This window comes from Hesperophylax consimilis, chromosome 13, assembly GCF_061612785.1.
Source record: "Hesperophylax consimilis isolate HC1 chromosome 13, BYU_Hcon_1.0, whole genome shotgun sequence".
Lineage (NCBI taxonomy): Eukaryota > Metazoa > Arthropoda > Insecta > Trichoptera > Limnephilidae > Hesperophylax > Hesperophylax consimilis.
This window is the reverse complement of record NC_142848.1, coordinates 17,483,746-17,504,016: the sequence shown is the minus strand read 5'-3', so window position 1 is coordinate 17,504,016 and position 20,271 is coordinate 17,483,746. Positions and strand designations below refer to the sequence as shown.

The following is a 20,271-nucleotide window of genomic DNA, read 5'->3' as shown; positions in this document are numbered from 1 at the left end:
AGTTGTTTCATGTTATGGTGTACGTTGTTAAAATGTCTCTAATCGAAACAAGTTTAGTTAAATGTAGTGTGGGACAACATAATGGTACTGAATGTCACAAAAAAAGTTATACTAAGTCAGAGAAATTAACGAGTGTGGATTTGTTAAGTGAATTTGAAAAAAAGCTTATTCAACAAAGAAGTTTTGTATCTACAGACTTGGTTTTCAACATTTGTGAGCACCACAGAATATTTAACTTAAATAAATATGAAACATTTCAAAAAGCTTGTTTTGACCCGTTCCAAAGCCACAAAAGGAAAATTACAAAAACTTTAAGAACAGTATCCTTGGAATTTTCAGAGAACATTAATACCATTCTAAAAGTAACTAATAAAGCAATCCCTGGACAAAAAATTTGTAATGCATGCAGAGCAAAAATTAGTAAGAGCCAAAACCTTAACAATGAAATTGAAGAGCTTAACACTTTTCAAGAAGACATAAGTGAAGTTGAAAATGTTTTAAACAAAGAAATTTTTTTACAAGAAATCAACACTTCTTTAACTGACATTGGAGAATCTCCATTTAAACTACATGCAATACCATCCCACAGTAAGTCTAGTTACGCTAAACGGAAGTTAGATTCTGCTTGTTCAACCTTAAAGAAAAAAGTAAGTAAAGTTTTAGAAAAAGAATTTTCCCCAGTAAAATGTGATGCAAAAATACCAAGATGTATTCAAGAAAAAGCTAATGACATGGACAGGCTTGTTGAGTTGGTTAAAAAAAAATTGGAAACACAAGTTACACGCCGTGAGAGAATTCAGCTTCTAACTCTCGCTCCAACTTCGTGGAGTAGAAAAAAGGTTGCTGAAGAATTCAGTGTTGGTGAATACTCAGTTCGTAAAGCACGAGAGCTACTAAATGAAAATGGTATCATTGCTTTACCTGATCCAAAAAAAGGAAAACCATTAGACCAAGGAACAGTTACTTTGGTTAAAAATTTCTACCAAAACGATGAATTTTCTCGTGTTATGCCAGGGAAAAAAGATAAAGTTAGCATAACCAAAAATGTTTATGAACAAAAAAGACTATTGCTTTGTAACCTGAATGAACTTTATGCTACCTTCAAGTTTGAATACCCTGCTTCAAAAATTGGGATTTCGAAATTTTGTTGGTTGCGTCCCAAATGGTGTGTGCCAGTAGGTTCTCCAGGCTCTCATTCTGTCTGCGTTTGTGCAATTCATCAAAATGTAGTGTTGCTTTTTAATGCTTGTGACAGTGAAGAAACGTACAATGATTTAATGGACTACTTAGTGTGCTCAAAGAACAATAGAGACTGTATGCTTCGACATTGCGATAAGTGTTCAACATCTAGTGAAAATCTTAAGAAACATTTGTTAGAAAAATTTGAAGAATGGGACCAAGAAGATGAAATTACATACAGTGCATGGGTAACTACTGATAGAACACAGCAGGTTTCAGTTACAGTTCCCTTTCATGAATATGTAGAAGATCTTGTGAAGAGTCTTGTAAAACTTCTTCCTCATTCTTTTATAACAAAGTCTCAATTAAATCTCATTTTAAAAACGTTTCTACACTGTGAAGCACACAAAATACCAGGAGTTTTATTTTTTTAGGTTGTACTATGTTTATTGTAGATAAGAATAAAAAAAAAATTACAAAAAGTTTGAAAAAAGTTTAAAATGGATTTTATTTATTGAAGCAAGTAAAATGCCATGAATTTTATTTTTGTATGTGATTCTATGCTATTTGTAGATATGAATAAAACAAAAAATTACTTCATTAACACTGTACCTTCCCGAGATATTGCTTTTTTGTAAAGTACCTTTTCCGTCCCAAAAATTACTTAAAAAATTACTTTTGGTAATTTTTTAAAGTCAAGTAGATAAATGTAAAGGGTTTATTTATTTTTTTCTGCAATCAGCATAGTTTTCTTGATAATATTGAAAATTTTCATTGCATTTGCACTATAAATGACAAAGATACAATTTTTTTTCATTGAAGGTACAAGCTCTTCCGGAGTGCTCGGAATATGTAAAAACGCTTATTTTGCCCAAACTTCAACTGCCCATAAAAAAAAAACGAGTTGAGGTAGGAAGGTAAAATTTGGTATATTTTCTTATCTATATGGAAGGATTAAAAATTTAAAGTTTCATCAAAATCTGAGATGGTGGGTGACAAATCCAAAATTTTCTGGATGATTTGGTGCGGATTGACCCTGAATGTTAGAATATTCTAAGAGCGCATACCTTGATATTGTTTATTACGAATTTGAATTCAGTCCTGAAGGTTATCACATTCAGTTAAACTATTTTAATAATCTTCAGTATTTTAACCCCCCCCAGGCTAATTTGTTTGCTTTTGGAAACAGCTCGTATGGTGTCATAGAAATCGTTGTCGACCTTACTGACATGGTTAGAAATATGATCTAAACTGTGTTAGAAAGAAAAAGCATATTGCTTGAGACTCAAATATAGAAATTAACCGCAGAAGAATTAAAATGTACACCTTTATGAAACCAAATGTTCCAACCGCTATTTGAGAAAAAGTTATGTGTTATGTAACTAACTGACGTGTACCCGGCGTTGTTGGGAGTTATTCTTATAAGATAGACATATACCATCGCGGACTTTTCTGTAGGCCTTTTTAAGATATACAATTCCTTTGATAAGGTTGATGGACGTATACTACTTACTATATGACAGATTGCAACCCCTCTCTATACATGATTGCAACCCCCATGTTGAGAAACAATGTTTTAATAGCAATATAAATAAGCTCGAGTACATCCCTTTCACAATTTGAGTAACCTCACTTTTCAACTTTCTTGAAATTCATCTGAAAATTATTGTTATTTATATTGTACGCAGAGAAGGCTCTAGGGGTCCAGAAACAGAAGATCATTTAAAAAATATATTTGTTTAATAGTCTCAAGAGCTCCCATTCAAGCTTTCCTTGGCCTCGAAGTTTAAGGTTCAGATCCTTGATGTGTTTAAAAATTTCTGATAAAAAAGCAGTGGAAGTTACATTTTCTTTATCGCCAAGAAAACTTACATACTCAAATGTGTAAAATATTTTACATTGTTAACTAACAAGGTCCGCACAAAATAGGTCGGCCGTCCAGAACCGGACCGCAGTCCGCCATTTGGTGACCCCTGGTCTACAACATCCACATCAGGGTTGCCAATTCGTGCAGAATTCCCCATGTTGCGAGGAGTATCTAAGATTTTCAAGAATTGGGTATTTGCAGGGAGAACCTTTTTGTGGAGAAAATGCGGGGATTCTGGGCATTTCTTTACTATCCAACCACATTGAAAAATAATACTACAATAATTATGAGAACGCACTATATTTTGCTTTCGTTCGCAGCAAATTTAAAAAAAAAAAAGTCTATTTACAAAACCTGAACGAAAGAGAGAATCCGAAAATGACTAGATAATAAACTATGCTAATTTTAATAGAATTTTATTTCGTTTTTAGAGATAAAGGAACTTGCGAGGTATTTGAAAATATCTTCATCCTTTGTGAGTATTTTAGAACATATGCATTGGCAACTCTGGTCCACATTCACATTTGAACCAGTGAAAATATTTTAATATGAGTTTTTAAACACTGGTAAATTGTTTATCAATATTATGACATTTGGATGCATTTTTCAGGTGCCCTTGAATCGCTCTTGAGGTGATTTCCTCACGAAAACGGTGCTATGCAAATAATCCAATCATTATTATTATTATTATTTTTGCACTTTGATTCAATACGATAACATTAGTGATGAGATGCTAAAATTTTACCTAGTATTCTTCGATGTTAAAAGCGGATAATCTTAAAAATATAAAATGTCTCAATTTGATGAATGGGAATAAAATACAGGGCCGGTTGAAAAAAAAAAACTGGCTTTTTAAGACTGATGACTGGCGACATCAAAGGTCACCTCCATAAATTTGATGCATTTTTTGGAGGACGAAAAATTAAAGTTTTGAAAATTATTTTAAGTATTAAAACTATTAGTAACAATAAGAAAAAATACTGCATTGAAGTCAGAAGCTCATTATTGTTTTTTTTTTTTTTAAATGAACTGCATCCTCGTAAGGCTGAATCGACTGTATTACCTTTCAGATGTGACGTATATCAAAACAAGCTTAATTAATGGAATTTTTGGTTGGATTAAATATAAATAATAAAGCTGCATAATATTTATTTACATAATACTTATTTTATTTCACCGGATAAAATATAATTTATTGCAAGTCGAAAACGAAGAGTAAACTCTATACGAGTTTGCTATGGCAAATTATACTCAAAATTACTTAAAATTCAAAACATTATTTACCGTAATAATTATTATTACAGGTTAAAGTCTGCACATCAGGGCACCACGACCCACATTTGCACTTGCCAACTGACAAAATTAAATTGTTCACACCATCAGTATTACCAACCACAACATAAACATTATCTATGTTAGTGTTACTGATCCACAACCCGCAGAACATTAACACCGTATTTGCTGAGGTTCAAAATGCCATGGTGTGAAGGAGCAGCAGTGTCGGTGTTAGTGTTCCACAACCCACAGAACATTAACACCAGACGTGCAAAGGTTGCCTCTCCCCAATATGCCAAGGTGCTTGGCGGCTATGGTGTCAAGGAACTGTTGAAGTTGGTAGTGTTACTGGTCCACAACCCACAGAACATTTACACCGGACTTGCCCAGGTTGACTCTTCCCAACATGCCGTGGTGCTTGACGGCTACGGTGTGAAGGAACAGCAGAAGTGTGTGGATCAGGTTGTTGCGACCCTAGAATAAAAAAACACACTTGGTTATCTAAATTAAGTAACCATTATGTCGTTTCCCTAAAGGGGTAATAGAACGATACAAATTATCTATTGTTTCTTTAAATGCGGTATAATTGGTTACATTTTAAAAGTAACCATTATGTCGTTTCCCTACAGGGGTAATAGAACAATACAAATTATTTATTGTTTCTTTAAATGCGGTATCATTGATTACATTTTAAAAGTAACCATTATGTCGTTTCCCTACAGGGGTAATAGAACAATACAAATTATTTATCGTTTCTTTAAATGCGGTATCATTGGTTACATTTTAAAAGTAACCATTATGTCGTTTCCCTACAGGGGTAATAGAACAATACAAATTATTTATTGTTTCTTTAAATGCGTTCATTTCGTATCATTGGCTACATTTTAATTATTAACCTCGGCTGTGTGAAGGTTAATAATTTTACAAAATAACACAAAGTAATATGTATGTTGAAAGAAAATATCAGAGGCGCTACTGCATACTAATATCTTGTTGAAACTTGCTCCACCATTATTTTGCGATAAGCGGTGCGTGTAGACCAAATTCGGTAGTTTCAGTTAGAGGAATGGGAGATTCGAGGTAAAAAAATGTGTCCAAAGACTGCAAATACTAACGATAACATTGCTAAACTTCACCAAATAGTGTTAGACGACCGCCGAATTAAAGTGAGAGAGATACAGAGGTTATGAAAATGTCCAAAGAACGTGTCTGTCACATATTAAATCAAGATTTAGACATGAGAAAGCTGCTTGGGTGCCGCGTTTGCTCATGTTAGACCAAAAACGTGTTCGAATGAACATTTCCAACGCTCTGTTTTATTACTGTAGATGAAGCTTGGATACACCATGAAACAAAAATGCAGTCAAAACAGTGGACTGCAAAGGGGGAACCGGCTCCAAAAAAAGCAAAAACTGTTTTCTCGGCTGGGAAAGTGATGGCGACTGTTTTTTGGGATAGTCATGGAGTTATCTTAATTGATTATCTTAAAAAAAAAACTATTACAGGAGCATACTACGCATCATTACTTGACAAGCTGAAGGCAGAAATTGCGGAAAAACGGCCACATTTGCAGAAAAAGAAAATACTGTTTCACCAAGACAACGCGCCGTCTCACACCTCAGCGGTTGCCATGGCAAAAATCCACGACCATCCGCCTTACTCACCAGATCTAGCCCCAAGCAACTTTTTTTTGTTTCCTTATCTAAAAACTGCGCTCGGAGGACAGAGATTTTCGTCAAATGAGGAGGCAATCACCTTTGTGAACAATTATTTTGCAGAGAAAAACGCCGAGTACTATTTGGACGGGTTAGAGAGATGGGAGCATCGCTGGGAGAAGTGTGTAGAGTTACAAGGAGACTATGTAGAAAAATAAATAAAAAAATTCTTGTTTCATTGTTAGGTCGGAAAATTTTCAGACCACCCTCGTATATGGTTTCGTTGTGTGGCACTTCCAGTATTTATTCAATTAACTTTTCTGCATTGGTTAGATTGCCAACCCTGGAATTTTTTGATACATTTTGGCTGCCACACCTGCGCTCTGAAGACAAAACTGAGCAGTTCAAAATCAAGGACTCGCATTTTTAATAATAAAACCCTATCCGTTTCAGAACTGTAGTGAAGAATTTTACAATTCAGTTTATTTATTTGTTACTATCATATTGGTAACATGATCATTACCTTTGGAATTTCCCTAGTTTCCTCCCCAATGATGAGAACATAGTGGGGGGGGCTGACGGAGGTCTGGTGGATGATGAGGGCGTCGGGCCCCCTGCGTGGCTTGTCGGGCACCTTGCATAGGTGTTGCGTGGTGAAGGGTGGGTCCTCAGGATAGCTGTTCTGGCTCACCGGCAGCAGTTGGGTGTCCAAGTACGTGGTCACAAAGTGCATTATTATCTATTCAAAGAACAGATATTTTTATATGAAATTATTTTCAGGGGGTCTAGCATGGCTATATCGACAACTAATCAGTATCAATATGACAAACCAAGTGGAAGACACTCTCAGTATCGCCCTGGTGAAAGAACACCATTCAGAATTAAAACATCGCTTGAAATGGCTTCAGCCATGTTGAATGATGAAAAAAATAATAATAATGTGCGTATTTACACAAATCATTGACATATATAAAGATAACTCACCGCCGAATCTGTTGGCAAGGTTTCATCCCAACTTTTTCCATGTAAATTTCCTCCGCCATTCCATTTGAAGTCGCTCATGCAGCCTCCAGATGAAAGTTCTAAAATTAAAAATAATTAAACTAAATTAACTTCTCAAGCGCCAAAAGTATCCATTGGATACAATAAAATTTGTATCCGTTGGGCACCAGCGTGTCTAATTGGTAATCTGAAAATAATTATATAATAATATTTCATGGGATTTTTTTCCCTCGGAATACAGAGGTATTAGATTGCGGGAACAAGGCATTTAAAATGTTGAGGCCCAGGGGCTCTATTCCTGAATCGAGGGCGCTCGTAATCGCCGTCGAAAGTACGTACGTTGGTCGTCGTTGCTATTCCCGAAATTGGTCGAAGGTACATACTTTGACGCCAAACGTCAAAAGTCATTCCACACAACATCTACTGGGTGCAACCAGTAGAAACAGGGCAGCGAGTGGTAGGTTGTTGGCGTTTCTATGGAATTGGCTGTCAAAATCTAGTCTAGCTGTCAATTTTTGTTTTACCGCGCGGATTCCGCAAATGTAAAAGTGGGTGAAAATTTCCCACTTACTAAGTCTTTATCGGAGCTTACAAGCTCAATTAAGGGTTGCTTTTGGCAATTTGTAATATGTCCCGCAGCCATTTCTGTTTTGAATAACGAATAACTGTTGTCTGTTTGACAGTCACACCATAGAAATCCCAAAAACATCAGGAACATAGACAATATTCAAAGGGGTGCCAATATAATCATCTCTTCTACCAACTTCGACCGTTCGACGCTCAAGAATACGTAAAATTGAAACATTCGAAAAAGTGAGTCGCGACGACTAGTAGTTTTTCACTCGAAGACGGCGCATACGAAAACGATTGATCGTTTAACTCCAGAATCGCAGGCCTGGTGTATGAACTCGTCTCACAAATCGCCAATCAACGACATTTTTAATACTTTGACGTTCACCGTTCACAGACGATTCTCGGCCTGTCGGCAATTTGTAATTTTTTAGATTGTTTGACCAGCCATCAAGCATCCCTGTGAACCTCTTCAACTCTACCGGAGAATGAATAGAGCAGACGATCATTGACCACATGTTAGGTAGTCCGCACCGCATCGCATTTCAACACACGAGCACTCCGCAATAAAAGGTGATTAACAACCCCTTTTCAGGTTTTGACCAAATTCTCAAGTCGTCAACCTTAACGGTCATATTTTACATAAATAATGTAATGTAAGGAAAATGTTGGGTCGCCAAATGTAATGTATATTGTTGTAACATTCCAATGTTTACAAAAACGGTAGAGCAAAGATCTCATCTCATGATTGTGGGATTAATTTCCTGTCAAGTAAGTTGGGTGATCATAAATAATAAGAATGAATTCTTAATGGAAAATATATTGAAACATCAAGAGTTACAACAAAGCAGTACAGATGATAAACATTGTAACCATAGAAATAAATATAGGCACATACCCGATGGACTCCTGAATCAAACTAAACTAACTTAACGTGAAACGAAAGAACGACAACGGAAGGCGAACGAAGACTTGCTCTCGGCAGCGGGGAACGGACCCGAGTCGAAAGCCAGGACATCCTTCCCTTGGTGGAAGCAGGAGGACGCAACTCCTTCAATGGACGCCTGCAGGGGCATCAGGCCTGCAGCACGTGGTAGTCGACCAGACTCTTCAACGGAGCCAAGACAGCAATCCGTATTCTTAGTGGCAGCGGGAGAACGCAGCTCCTTCAATGGACGCCTGCAGGGGCATCAGGCCTGCAGCACGTGGTAGTCGACCAGACTCTTCAACGGAGCCAAGACAGCAATCCGTTCTCTTGCGACACGGGGACACTCCGCCAAGAACAACCAGCCACAGCTAGGACCAAACCCATCTCGGTTTCAAGTCCGAAACACGAGCACTCCGACATGACCATCGGCCAACACTCAATAAAAGCGGGATTCCATATTCCCCACTAAAATAATAACAAACACGAACTGTTCGTGAATGGATAAACACCCCGCGCCTTTTTTTTAAAAGAAATAATAACTCCTATTCACATGATTAACTCAGATTGAAGCCCCTTTAAAGGAGAGTGACTGGATCCACCGACCCACCGGCAAGGCAGGCCGGGGAGGAAGTGACCATAAACAAAACTGTACTTCCTTCCTTCAAAATATTGCCAGAGTTTGAGAAAAAACACCATAGACAAAATAACCCCAATTAAGCAAGAACTAAACTTGTCACAAAATATTTATGTGACAATTCCCCCCTTCCCACAAAATGTTTGCCCTCAAACATGAACAACTAAGACCACTAATAAACTAAACTATGAGTCCATCAGGTATCTAGAAAAATGAAAACATAAACAATAATTAGTAGTTAAAATAACAACTAAGAATTGAGTTTCTTAAAAACTAAATTTCTTAAAAATAAATTTCTTAATAATAAAGAAAAAAAACAAGATCACTTTTCCTTGCACAGGAAATCAAGGCCAATTTGGCTTCACTTTAGGGTGGTTAAACAGCCCTCCCTTACACTGAATTTACGCTATAATTAAATAGCAAAATGAGAAACCTATCTAACTAAGTCCATCCGGTTTAACAGTCTTATGACAAAAATCTTATGACAACATTCTTATGACAAAACTTAAAATTAAACAATAGTTAAAATTAAACAATCATAGATAATGAAAATATCTTTATAGATATACATTTTTTTTTTACAATTCAGAACAATGGAGTTCAAAGTAGGCAAAATTAGTACACAAGAAAATACTGTTCTGTGTTATTAGTAGTATAGAATCAGTTTACAAACTGTCTATTAGACGTGACCAGAGTATGGGTTTGTATTGGATTATTTATCCATCATTTTTTATCGTTCGTTATTGAACCAGGATTTACAATTCCGAAGAAATACCAATAAGTAACAGAGTCGTCAAACAAGAATAATATTCAAATTATCCATTTTGCGAAAGTCAAATCAGGTCAGGTTTATAAAACTATAAATACCTGCCGATCAAGGTGGACAGAATAGGGTTTACATAACACAATACCTATCTATTTATCAATCAGTTCATGACCAAAGTCAAATGGTACTAAAAAGCAAAACAGAAACTAGTAAGTTAAGCTCATACCTTAGGATATACAAAAATCCATATAACAACCTGCAGCAAACACTCCACAGAGTGACATTGTTTGTAAAAAAAATGAGACCAAAGCAATACCCAAGCTGGCATTCCTTAAAAAACACTCCAAGTGTAGACAAAACGTCAGCATTTCTTGTACAAACAAAAAAAAATTGTGTGATCAACTATGGCTTTCAGTGAGTTGACACTATTCGAGGGGTGATCAATCCAAAATTTAATGAATGACACTAGTAATACTTAATTTATAGTCTAATACTGGTATTAACAGTAAGACTCTAATGTTTATCACATTTAGACTTAAAAACTAAACAGAAACACACTTTCCTGTATTAGAGGCAAAGTGATAATTCCAAAGGAATTAATTCCTAGTTAAGCACGCCAAAGCAGTACTAACTTCGTTAGAGACAAAACAACTCTCTTATGAACTAAGACTTATATAAAGAACTTTTGTGCATCAGAAAGTAGCTCAAGTCTCTGAAACACAAAATTCCAAGATATACATTCTGAAGTTCCCTGGAGGTTCAATGGGCCAGTAAAGGGGCCTCCAGTGAACTAAAGAAAGAAGGGCATAAACTTAAACATAAAAGCATTACAACATAATCCGTTATACAGACGGAACAAGGTAATAAATCAATGTGTGTGCATGTATGTAACTAAGTGTATTATAACCAATATAATCAAATATTTGAAACTACCAAAATCCCGAAACTAGTGTATGTTATTAATAACAAGAAAAAAAAAAACATAGTAACGAAGAAAGAAAGACTTAACTAACAAAATTTGGGCGCCAGTGACCACAAGGATCACGTTCCAGTTTACCGAGGGTAAATAAACGGTTTATCGTCAATAAACTAGATTTTAGTGTCCGTACTGAGCACAAGAAATGAAGGTACCAAACTCCAAATCATGAGAACAGAACAGTCACAAAAGAATTATAATATATATTGCAATAATGTGAAGGCTTTGGTAGGCCTACACACTAAAACATTAGCCTCCTTAAAAAAAAACAAAACTAATCTACCTGAAGAAAAAACAAATTCTTAATTTTAATATTAACAAGTGGTCTAATAACTTGTCCACAATGAGATAGCGACACACATGCGTCCATGTTGTTTGTTGTAAACTTATATTTATTACTAGTAACCGCTGACGACCTCTTGTCATCCTTGTGCACAGAACGCAAAAAATCGTTGGCTATTTTTTTTTAATATTACTTAACAATAACTTAATTTAACTGGGGAAAATGATAATTAGAATTTTAATAATTATTCTTCAATAAGAATATTATCACTTATGTAATAATGAAATATAAATAATAATTTATTTATAACAGATCAATTACCAAACACCCTATACAAGTCAACTCGAAAAGTAGAAATTGTTTACACTAATACGCGTCAAAACAGTGCCGCCAACGTATTCTCCAAATAAATCAGTGCCGCCAAGCGACGATATACGAGTACTCCAAGTACAATTAAGAATCAAGGACAACTACTTTATTGTAATTTAATCAAAAAAAACAATTATCCAAATTGTTATAATAATTGATAAAGAAAACAATTAACCAAATTGTTATGATAATTGATGTAGATGATGATGATGCTCTTTATTAAAAAATTACACGTCGTTATTTTCGATTAAATAAACCGCAAAAAAAATAACAAAGTCTTGTGCAGACATTGACAGTTATCCATGTTTGTAAACAATGTAGTATTTACTAGTGCCTAATGTCAGATGACACCACAACAACATATTCAATAATGACAGAAGTGCGCTGTCATTGAAAAATAACCATGAAAAGTCTCGTTACCATTTTTGTATATGAAATGGTAATATCATATAAAAGATTCTTTGAAAAAGGTATTTCATTATAAAATAACAATATTGAACATTATTTGCATGTTTATGTTTCATCATGATAGATGACAAATGTCAATGTACACATTTTGACAGATAGTATTTTTAGAATGTAAACAATGAATTTGTTTTGATAGTATTTGTGATAATAATAAGGTAGGTAATTTTTTTTTTTTTTTTTGACAAAGTCGTAATTTAAATGTGTACTGGATTCATAAAAACTTGAATATTACTGTGCAAATATATTTAAAAAGTAAGTATTGTACGTATGTTTGTACCTTGTATGCATTGCAATTACAAATAAACTGAATTTTAATATCACAGTTGTTTGTATTGATATGAAAAATGTACCTCCGTATTGAATATAAAAACATAAAGATTTTAACAAATGCATGTTAATTTTTTAATTTGATTCGGTATTATTATTCACCATTCATAAAAATACAATAGCTTTTGATTGCTGTAATCATTTGAAAGTGTAAAAATACAACACTCGTTTTGACGTTTAACCTTTGTTTATTTTGACTTGATTTTAGATATTCTCGAGCAAGAAAAACAATAGTAGACAATAGAATATGTAAATGTAAGTATATAAATGTAAAGTACACACACATCGATTTAATTTTAATATTATCAACTAGTATTAATGAAAATCCAACCTGACATGACAGAAAAAAGTATACGGCACCGAAAATGAAATATTTTAAACGTTGAGCGCCAAATGTAATGTAAGGAAAATGTTGGGTCACCAAATGTAATGTATATTGTTGTAACATTCCAATGTTTACAAAAACGGTAGAGCAAAGATCTCATCTCATGATTGTGGGATTAATTTCCTGTCAAGTAAGTTGGGTGATCATAAATAATAAGAATGAATTCTTAATGGAAAATATATTGAAACATCAAGAGTTACAACAAAGCAGTACAGATGATAAACATTGTAACCATAGAAATAAATATAGGCACATACCCGATGGACTCCTGAATCAAACTAAACTAACTTAACGTGAAACGAAAGAACGACAACGGAAGGCGAACGAAGACTTGCTCTCGGCAGCGGGGAACGGACCCGAGTCGAAAGCCAGGACATCCTTCGCTTGGTGGAAGCAGGAGGACGCAACTCCTTCAATGGACGCCTGCAGGGGCATCAGGCCTGCAGCACGTGGTAGTCGACCAGACTCTTCAACGGAGCCAAGACAGCAATCCGTATTCTTAGTGGCAGCGGGAGAACGCAGCTCCTTCAATGGACGCCTGCAGGGGCATCAGGCCTGCAGCACGTGGTAGTCGACCAGACTCTTCAACGGAGCCAAGACAGCAATCCGTTCTCTTGCGACACGGGGACACTCCGCCAAGAACAACCAGCCACAGCTAGGACCAAACCCATCTCGGTTTCAAGTCCGAAACACGAGCACTCCGACATGACCATCGGCCAACACTCAATAAAAGCGGGATTCCATATTCCCCACTAAAATAATAACAAACACGAACTGTTCGTGAATGGATAAACACCCCGCGCCTTTTTTTTAAAAGAAATAATAACTCCTATTCACATGATTAACTCAGATTGAAGCCCCTTTAAAGGAGAGTGACTGGATCCACCGACCCACCGGCAAGGCAGGCCGGGGAGGAAGTGACCATAAACAAAACTGTACTTCCTTCCTTCAAAATATTGCCAGAGTTTGAGAAAAAACACCATAGACAAAATAACCCCAATTAAGCAAGAACTAAACTTGTCACAAAATATTTATGTGACAATTCCCCCCTTCCCACAAAATGTTTGCCCTCAAACATGAACAACTAAGACCACTAATAAACTAAACTATGAGTCCATCAGGTATCTAGAAAAATGAAAACATAAACAATAATTAGTAGTTAAAATAACAACTAAGAATTAAGTTTCTTAAAAACTAAATTTCTTAAAAATAAATTTCTTAATAATAAAGAAAAAAAACAAGATCACTTTTCCTTGCACAGGAAATCAAGGCCAATTTGGCTTCACTTTAGGGTGGTTAAACAGCCCTCCCTTACACTGAATTTACGCTATAATTAAATAGCAAAATGAGAAACCTATCTAACTAAATCCATCCGGTTTAACAGTCTTATGACAAAAATCTTATGACAACATTCTTATGACAAAACTTAAAATTAAACAATAGTTAAAATTAAACAATCATAGATAATGAAAATATCTTTATAGATATACATTTTTTTTTTACAATTCAGAACAATGGAGTTCAAAGTAGGCAAAATTAGTACACAAGAAAATACTGTTCTGTGTTATTAGTAGTATAGAATCAGTTTACAAACTGTCTATTAGACGTGACCAGAGTATGGGTTTGTATTGGATTATTTATCCATCATTTTTTATCGTTCGTTATTGAACCAGGATTTACAATTCCGAAGAAATACCAATAAGTAACAGAGTCGTCAAACAAGAATAATATTCAAATTATCCATTTTGCGAAAGTCAAATCAGGTCAGGTTTATAAAACTATAAATACCTGCCGATCAAGGTGGACAGAATAGGGTTTACATAACACAATACCTATCTATTTATCAATCAGTTCATGACCAAAGTCAAATGGTACTAAAAAGCAAAACAGAAACTAGTAAGTTAAGCTCATACCTTAGGATATACAAAAATCCATATAACAACCTGCAGCAAACACTCCACAGAGTGACATTGTTTGTAAAAAAAATGAGACCAAGGCAATACCCAAGCTGGCATTCCTTAAAAAACACTCCAAGTGTAGACAAAACGTCAGCATTTCTTGTACAAACAAAAAAAAATTGTGTGATCAACTATGGCTTTCAGTGAGTTGACACTATTCGAGGGGTGATCAATCCAAAATTTAATGAATGACACTAGTAATACTTAATTTATAGTCTAATACTGGTATTAACAGTAAGACTCTAATGTTTATCACATTTAGACTTAAAAACTAAACAGAAACACACTTTCCTGTATTAGAGGCAAAGTGATAATTCCAAAGGAATTAATTCCTAGTTAAGCACGCCAAAGCAGTACTAACTTCGTTAGAGACAAAACAACTCTCTTATGAACTAAGACTTATATAAAGAACTTTTGTGCATCAGAAAGTAGCTCAAGTCTCTGAAACACAAAATTCCAAGATATACATTCTGAAGTTCCCTGGAGGTTCAATGGGCCAGTAAAGGGGCCTCCAGTGAACTAAAGAAAGAAGGGCATAAACTTAAACATAAAAGCATTACAACATAATCCGTTATACAGACGGAACAAGGTAATAAATCAATGTGTGTGCATGTATGTAACTAAGTGTATTATAACCAATATAATCAAATATTTGAAACTACCAAAATCCCGAAACTAGTGTATGTTATTAATAACAAGAAAAAAAAAAACATAGTAACGAAGAAAGAAAGACTTAACTAACAAAATTTGGGCGCCAGTGACCACAAGGATCACGTTCCAGTTTACCGAGGGTAAATAAACGGTTTATCGTCAATAAACTAGATTTTAGTGTCCGTACTGAGCACAAGAAATGAAGGTACCAAACTCCAAATCATGAGAACAGAACAGTCACAAAAGAATTATAATATATATTGCAATAATGTGAAGGCTTTGGTAGGCCTACACACTAAAACATTAGCCTCCTTAAAAAAAAACAAAACTAATCTACCTGAAGAAAAAACAAATTCTTAATTTTAATATTAACAAGTGGTCTAATAACTTGTCCACAATGAGATAGCGACACACATGCGTCCATGTTGTTTGTTGTAAACTTATATTTATTACTAGTAACCGCTGACGACCTCTTGTCATCCTTGTGCACAGAACGCAAAAAATCGTTGGCTATTTTTTTTTAATATTACTTAACAATAACTTAATTTAACTGGGGAAAATGATAATTAGAATTTTAATAATTATTCTTCAATAAGAATATTATCACTTATGTAATAATGAAATATAAATAATAATTTATTTATAACAGATCAATTACCAAACACCCTATACAAGTCAACTCGAAAAGTAGAAATTGTTTACACTAATACGCGTCAAAACAGTGCCGCCAACGTATTCTCCAAATAAATCAGTGCCGCCAAGCGACGATATACGAGTACTCCAAGTACAATTAAGAATCAAGGACAACTACTTTATTGTAATTTAATCAAAAAAAACAATTATCCAAATTGTTATAATAATTGATAAAGAAAACAATTAACCAAATTGTTATGATAATTGATGTAGATGATGATGATGCTCTTTATTAAAAAATTACACGTCGTTATTTTCGATTAAATAAACCGCAAAAAAAATAACAAAGTCTTGTGCAGACATTGACAGTTATCCATGTTTGTAAACAATGTAGTATTTACTAGTGCCTAATGTCAGATGACACCACAACAACATATTCAATAATGACAGAAGTGCGCTGTCATTGAAAAATAACCATGAAAAGTCTCGTTACCATTTTTGTATATGAAATGGTAATATCATATAAAAGATTCTTTGAAAAAGGTATTTCATTATAAAATAACAATATTGAACATTATTTGCATGTTTATGTTTCATCATGATAGATGACAAATGTCAATGTACACATTTTGACAGATAGTATTTTTAGAATGTAAACAATGAATTTGTTTTGATAGTATTTGTGATAATAATAAGGTAGGTAATTTTTTTTTTTTTTTTTGACAAAGTCGTAATTTAAATGTGTACTGGATTCATAAAAACTTGAATATTACTGTGCAAATATATTTAAAAAGTAAGTATTGTACGTATGTTTGTACCTTGTATGCATTGCAATTACAAATAAACTGAATTTTAATATCACAGTTGTTTGTATTGATATGAAAAATGTACCTCCGTATTGAATATAAAAACATAAAGATTTTAACAAATGCATGTTAATTTTTTAATTTGATTCGGTATTATTATTCACCATTCATAAAAATACAATAGCTTTTGATTGCTGTAATCATTTGAAAGTGTAAAAATACAACACTCGTTTTGACGTTTAACCTTTGTTTATTTTGACTTGATTTTAGATATTCTCGAGCAAGAAAAACAATAGTAGACAATAGAATATGTAAATGTAAGTATATAAATGTAAAGTACACACACATCGATTTAATTTTAATATTATCAACTAGTATTAATGAAAATCCAACCTGACATGACAGAAAAAAGTATACGGCACCGAAAATGAAATATTTTAAACGTTGAGCGCCAAATGTAATGTAAGGAAAATGTTGGGTCACCAAATGTAATGTATATTGTTGTAACATTCCAATGTTTACAAAAACGGTAGAGCAAAGATCTCATCTCATGATTGTGGGATTAATTTCCTGTCAAGTAAGTTGGGTGATCATAAATAATAAGAATGAATTCTTAATGGAAAATATATTGAAACATCAAGAGTTACAACAAAGCAGTACAGATGATAAACATTGTAACCATAGAAATAAATATAGGCACATACCCGATGGACTCCTGAATCAAACTAAACTAACTTAACGTGAAACGAAAGAACGACAACGGAAGGCGAACGAAGACTTGCTCTCGGCAGCGGGGAACGGACCCGAGTCGAAAGCCAGGACATCCTTCCCTTGGTGGAAGCAGGAGGACGCAACTCCTTCAATGGACGCCTGCAGGGGCATCAGGCCTGCAGCACGTGGTAGTCGACCAGACTCTTCAACGGAGCCAAGACAGCAATCCGTATTCTTAGTGGCAGCGGGAGAACGCAGCTCCTTCAATGGACGCCTGCAGGGGCATCAGGCCTGCAGCACGTGGTAGTCGACCAGACTCTTCAACGGAGCCAAGACAGCAATCCGTTCTCTTGCGACACGGGGACACTCCGCCAAGAACAACCAGCCACAGCTAGGACCAAACCCATCTCGGTTTCAAGTCCGAAACACGAGCACTCCGACATGACCATCGGCCAACACTCAATAAAAGCGGGATTCCATATTCCCCACTAAAATAATAACAAACACGAACTGTTCGTGAATGGATAAACACCCCGCGCCTTTTTTTTAAAAGAAATAATAACTCCTATTCACATGATTAACTCAGATTGAAGCCCCTTTAAAGGAGAGTGACTGGATCCACCGACCCACCGGCAAGGCAGGCCGGGGAGGAAGTGACCATAAACAAAACTGTACTTCCTTCCTTCAAAATATTGCCAGAGTTTGAGAAAAAACACCATAGACAAAATAACCCCAATTAAGCAAGAACTAAACTTGTCACAAAATATTTATGTGACAATAACTAACTAACCATCACGTCGTTTTATCGCAGGGGTAGGCAGAGACGATGGACTGCCAAACAAGTCGATCTTGGCACACACATTTCCATTCATACTCTTCTGTTATTCTCACTCTTGACATGGCCTGATTCAAGTATATGTTTCACTTTATCATTCCATGTCTTCCTCGGGCGTTTCCGACTTCTTCCACCATTCACATCCACGCCATATATTCATCTTACACTTCTTTCTTCGCTCATTCGGTCTGCATGCCCAAACTATCTAAGCGTCCCTTACTTAATCATACTCATTACACTTACATGAGACTTGCATTCTCAAGTTAGACATGGTTTTACTTCACACACGCCTCAGGGATCTCATTTCTACAGCATACATTCTACTTGCAACCTTCCTCTGCCAGTCCCATGTCCCACTGCCATATATCAGGGTAGGTACCAGCACTCCATTGTGGACTGCTAGCTTGGCTTCTTTGGACAGTTTTTTGTTAACAAATATTATTCCTTAATTTCAATAATTTAATTCGCTAAGCAAATACCTTTAATTCTCTGAACCAGGTACTCCTGATTGTTGGATAGCTCCATGAAGGGCACGAGGATGGACAGAGTCGGCACATGGTGCATTATCTGCAGCGTTTGGGCCGTCTTCTTCAGGCGGTCCAGGCCCACGTGGCCTATTCGCACGTCCGTCAGGCCCAGCTTTAGCAGAGCGCCGTCTATATCTTTGATCTCCTTGACGACGCGGGCCAATATCGTCGTGGATATCCACTGCAAAGATCAAGTCACAAATATAATGTCATTTCCATCACGAGCTATGGAGCTTTGAAATATCCAGTCAACTGTTAAAAGATATTAAATAAACAGGATTAACAATTGCAACACTGTATCACATCTACAAACATAAACACACACTCCGCCACAATCTAAATATATGCCCTGATGATGGACATTAACACTGTCCGAAACATTGGCTAAAGAAGGAAAAATTGACAAACATAAACACGGCGTAATAATCCAAAAATTAATCACGAAGAGGATAGTGTAACTAATTCTAAAATTGAAATATGAGATTGATAAAAATAACCAAATGTAATTAGGTTTCGATGTCAGTAACTCAATTAGTAAAGTGTTGGTCCTGTTAATACCGGAGAAACTGGGTTAGACTGGGTTTTTTATATGTACAGTGAAACCTCTATCTATTGGTTTTAAAGGGACCTATCGAAATATACGATGAATGCGGGAAAACAATGAATGCGGGATTAAGAGGACAAAACACAATGAGATACGATCCAGTAAAGATACCGTCCTCCCAATCTGCATAACCGTTGGTAGATTTAAATTATAAGAAGAAAATAAGTTTTAGATGTAAATAAATGTGTTTATTTAAAAAAATACAAAGCTAAACAGAAGCAAAATTTTTTTTTAAGTTTATTGCATTGTAAATACATAATCTTTCATCGACATTTGTTTTTTTACTGTTTTATTTCCGCAAGTCAACATCGCTTTGAAATTATTTTTAAAATCAATCCATCAATATTTGAACTTAAATAAAAATAAACTTAATAATTATTAGAACTTTATAATATGTGATTTGAGTGCAGTGTTTTAAAGTGAATATTCTGAAATTTGCTCAAAAATATCGGACTTTCGAAACGAACGGCGACCGGTAAATGCACTCCAGATGTTTTCAACAAAATTCTCGGAAACTGGGCAAGCTTGGACACTGGCAAGTTTTTTACTAAGCCCAGGGCAATTTATTACCCAACCGTCTTTTTATTGCGGACAGAATGCACCACTTCAACAATTACCAGGAACAGGATTACATGGAGATAAATGATGGACTTGACAAACGTCACAGCGGTGCTGCCAGGGTCTCTTATCTATGTGAGGTGTCAGCGCTTTATTAGCTGCAGATACATACCTGGACGCTGTTGTTGGACGCGGTGGACTCTCTTACTGCAGCAGCTGGTCCAGTTCCTTCACCACTTAGGATTCTTGCTGCAGAGTCTCCATCTTCTATCTTCGTAGAACGTCACAGCGGTGCTGCCAAGGT

General features: G+C 35.4%; 1 protein-coding gene across 1 annotated transcript in view; it reads right to left on the bottom strand.

Moving 5' to 3' along the window:
* Positions 1–4,188: 4,188 nt before the first annotated feature.
* LOC149418532 (transmembrane protein 209) overlaps positions 4,189–20,271 on the bottom strand; it is a 29,213-nt gene continuing 13,130 nt past the window's right edge. The window contains exons 8-11 of the mRNA XM_089638833.1: positions 18,758–18,986; positions 6,961–7,058; positions 6,500–6,715; positions 4,189–4,795 (exon numbers count right to left, since the gene is read on the bottom strand). Coding sequence (XP_089494959.1) covers positions 4,667–4,795; positions 6,500–6,715; positions 6,961–7,058; positions 18,758–18,986 — 672 coding nt within the window. The 3' untranslated portion in view covers positions 4,189–4,666. The remainder of the gene's footprint in view (positions 4,796–6,499; positions 6,716–6,960; positions 7,059–18,757; positions 18,987–20,271) is intronic.